The sequence below is a fragment of the Nanorana parkeri genome, unplaced genomic scaffold (genome assembly GCF_000935625.1).
Source record: "Nanorana parkeri isolate BGI_ZX_2015 unplaced genomic scaffold, ASM93562v1 scaffold891, whole genome shotgun sequence".
Lineage (NCBI taxonomy): Eukaryota > Metazoa > Chordata > Amphibia > Anura > Dicroglossidae > Nanorana > Nanorana parkeri.
This window is the reverse complement of record NW_017307159.1, coordinates 415,202-419,406: the sequence shown is the minus strand read 5'-3', so window position 1 is coordinate 419,406 and position 4,205 is coordinate 415,202. Positions and strand designations below refer to the sequence as shown.

The following is a 4,205-nucleotide window of genomic DNA, read 5'->3' as shown; positions in this document are numbered from 1 at the left end:
ACTGTCACACATCGGCTCAATAGATCGGGAAGTGAGCGAATGCATACTGTCGCTCGCTCACTTCTCGATCATGTCCCTGCAGAGAGCGATGACTGTCAGTCATGGCTCCCTGCAGGCATTCCCCCCTCCCCTGTCCGATCCTCCAGCACTGACTGGGGGGCGGGTACAGCGGGCTCTGCCTCTAGATAGGCAGAGCCCCCTGTCATTTACGCAGCTGGGTGGATCTTGACAGTAATGGCGGGATCCGTCCCAGCTGCGGCGGTCTCAGTATACGCGACATACTGAGCTTTGGGTCATGGGAGGATGCTGGTATATAGTATATATCCTCCCGTGACCCATAAGAGAACTATGGGGAAACATACTTACCCCATAGTTCTCTTTTAAACTTTACTGGAAAGCAGTCACTTATGAGAGAACTTTAATTGAATAAACATGAAATATTTGTAAGGCACCACTGAAAAAACTACTCCCAGGGATGATATGGATTAAAGTGTATGTAAATCAAAGAACTAAAATGCATTATATTGTATCCTTAGATGTGGTGGCTGCATTAGTTTTCCTTTTTAAGGATTTTATCCTTTATTACCTGCTGATCTTGGCACTTCCTGTCCTAGGGTGGCAACTAGGAATGATCTCAGGTTCGGACCAAATCTGGTTCGAATCAAAGTTACTCCGAAAAGGGAGGGAGCTCCTCTGAACAGGGAGGGAGCTCCACAGGATATTCACGGATCCGTTAAGGAGTGCAGCAGGATACAACCTTTTGAAGTTAAAAGTGAATCCCCTGCACTGCTCTTCTTCACTGAAAACGTAACTTTAAGACTTGAATTACTTCATACTGAGGTTACGTAGGATAACCAGCCAACCCTTTTTCGGGCTCAAGCACTACATCCAAGCTTTACAATCTGTGTAGACTGGAATGGTGGGGCTTTTATCAATGGAAACACATAGTTGGCTGGAGCTTGTCCAAAATTAATATTGTCTATACCTAATAGTAGGACATCCTTTGGACTCTATGACGATTGGTGTTACATTTACCACCGCTGTACTCTAATCAGGGTGCCCCTTTGAATCCCCTGGCTTATGAGGCCTGCCTTACTAAAGCCTAGAACTGTTTTTGATTTACAGGGTTATTCACAAAATGGTGAAGAGTTTGGAGAAGGCAGGAGAAGTGAACAATCTAGGACAACATAGCCGATTTGGAAAAATTCTCCAATTCAGCTCAATATCCAGTTCAGCTATGTTGTCCTAGATTGTTCACTTCTCCTGCCTTCCCCAAACTCTTCACCCTTTTGTGAATAACCCTGATAGTCATTGACAGTATCATCAGAGCTGTCGTTGTCAGGTACCAAAGAAAGAGGTTTCCAAGGGTCTCCATCAAACTTTAGCTATGGGGCCCCATGGTCTGTAGTTACGCCCCTGATAAAAAGTATGAGGGCTTCACAAACAGGTTTTTTTCTTTTCAGGTATGGCTGATTTGTAAACATATGAGGATATTTTAGATACACATACTGCTTAGTGATGTTCCAAATTTCCCATTAAAATGCATGTTATTATAGGAGATCTGAGTAGAGTTATGTTCCCAGTAGCAATTCAAAGCAATAAGAAGTGGAAAAAAAAAAAAGCTAACAGGAAGACAATTTCTCTTCTTGCTTTTCAGAAGGACCATTAGGGTGGCTGCTACTATCCTGAGCCTTTTTGCAGCACAAAACAGCACTAAGTGTCTCTTTAATACTTTTGGACAGGAATCCATAAAGGACTGGATAGACACAACTTTTCAAGTAGGGTATGATGCTGATAATGTAATAGGACCCTTCGCTTAGTTCCAGATCCCCAACAGTGGCTGATATCATTTCCAGGACGTGCGTGGGAAGCCAAAAGACAAAATACACAAGCATTAGACCCGAAATCATGATGATGCTCTCCTTGATGTTCCCAGAACTTGATTCGGTTGCCTTGTCTTGGTTCCGTAACCGAACGCCCGATAGGATGAGAAACATGCATGTCACCAACACAGGGAACAAAAAATCCAACACAAGTCTGTATGATATGAAGGTCAAGTTCCAGAAGGCAGAAGGGTAGGGCCAAAGGATCTGACAGCTGGAAGTCTCAGTATGATCAGCAAACACATAAAGAGGGATCCCGAGCAACAGGCAGACAACCCATACAGTACCACTGGTCGTTAACACCACTTGAAGTCTAAGGCTCTTCTTCGAAACTTGCGGGAAATACTGCTGAATGAAGACATCAATGGACATGATGGTCAGGAAGTAGACATTGCTAAATGGTATTAATGCTGTTAAAATCCAGAAAAGTATGCACATAGGTTTCCCCAGGGGCCAATAACCACTGGCGATTTCCGAGGCAAAAAACAAAAGACATAACATGTGGAGGATATCGCCTAAAGCCAGACTGAACACATAGAGGTTGGTGGGAGTCCACATCTTTCGAAAACGCAGGATCACAAAGAGGACCAAGGCATTTGCCACAAGGCCGAAGGCAGAGACAAACAAGTAAGGGATGAAGGTTAGCGACTTCTCTTTTGTGACGTCCGTTTCATTGAAATCATAACCGTAGAAGCTCAAATTCAATTCTAGATCTGGAATCGTTTCGCCTATATAATCCATCTTTTTTTCTAAAAAACAAAACAATCACATTATTTTCAATGGCCGAAGCATATTTATAGCTTGGGTAAAGCGGGGAAGCATTTCTTTTTCTGTTTTATTTTTGCATTAACCCACATCAAGTTTTTTTTTTTGCTGTCTGTGTCCTGGTTGGGAGATTTCTGTTCACATGCTGTACTGGGAGGGAGGGGGAGTCTACTTTTAGACACTTATTACCAGAACAAGTGTCACCATTGGTGGGTGACATCTGTAATACTTTGGATTTCCATTGCTTTCTGACCTTTGGATGACAGTGGTCACCAGGACAAACAGAGAAGGTGAAACTTATCAGGGGGCACAGAGACAACAAAAGTAGCTTGATAGGGGTTTCATTTTTTTCCCTACACTATCCAAAACAATAAAACATGCTTTATACAGTATATACATTAAATGCTGCCTATGTCCTATTCATGAAGATTTTTTTCTCACAGGTTCTAAAGTCTGACTGTGTTTCTAATATAGAAACATCCTCTCACTTTTTAAACTGTCTGACGCCGGTCATGTGGACAGGAAGTGAGGAGAAAATCCAGCATGCAGACAGATAGCTATATAATACTGGGTGTGCAAGGAGGAAAGTGCCAAATGTAGAACATATTCTCTCTCTCTCTCTATATATATATTGCAATATGGGCGCTAGGTGGAGCTGAGATGAATAGGATAAATCCAAGCAAACCCAAATATTATCTTATAAAAGTAGTAGTAACATCATCACTGTGCTGCACATGCCGGGGCAGAGCTGTGGAAGGGGACCAGCAGACCCCACCCACTACAGGCTGCCTGAAGAAACTACAGGAGGGGCGGAGACAAGACCAGTCACCCTTGCACAAGGAGAGAGAGCAGCAGTGAGCGGTCTTTATTACAGGAAGGGGTGGAGTTAACACCAGTCACCCTGCACAAGGAGAGAGAGCAGCAGTAAGCGATCTTTATTACATGAGGGGGCGGAGACAAGACAAGTCACCCTGCACAAGGAGAGAGCAGCAGTGAGCTGAAATCAGCCGTACATTGGGTGGCTTCGACCCGAAGTGCAGAAAGAGTTCGACTCAGCCAATCCAACATCTGGATCGGCTAAGCCGAACCTCCGGCAGGCTACTCGCTGCTGTTCGGTCTATTCTTATAGATGCCGAACAGCAGTGAGTGAATTGCTGAATGCCGCTGAGCGGCATTCGGCTGGGCTGTTCTGCTAGGTCCCTCTGTGGTACCGAGCAGAACAGAAAAATTGTTTAAAAAGTAGAAAAAAATAAATAGAAAACGATTGTGCGGAGCTAGCAATGACAGCTAGCTCCGCCCAACAGTTTTCTATTGGCTGGCGGTTCTGCTGCCGTCAAATAAAAAGAAAAAAAAAAAACTCTCCCGGGCGCTCTAATTGACAGCAGCCCTCTGCTGCTGTCAATCAGTAGTGGAGACCTGATGGAGAACTGCAGCAGAGGGCAGGTGCAATGCTAGTTTGCTATTGCAAATTGAAATACCCAATAGGAATCTAGCAATGCATTCCTATGGCCAAATTTTTTTTATTTTTTTTCTATTCTGACACGGCTCCGTGTCAGA

At 43.9% G+C, this 4,205-nt stretch overlaps 1 protein-coding gene across 1 annotated transcript; it reads right to left on the bottom strand.

Moving 5' to 3' along the window:
- Window positions 1-1,622: 1,622 nt before the first annotated feature.
- Window positions 1,623-2,624, bottom strand: LOC108794741 (somatostatin receptor type 5-like). The gene has a single exon (XM_018565837.1). It carries the CDS (start codon window positions 2,622-2,624, stop codon window positions 1,623-1,625), a length of 1,002 nt encoding a protein of 333 aa, XP_018421339.1.
- Between the last annotated feature and the right edge of the window lie 1,581 nt (window positions 2,625-4,205).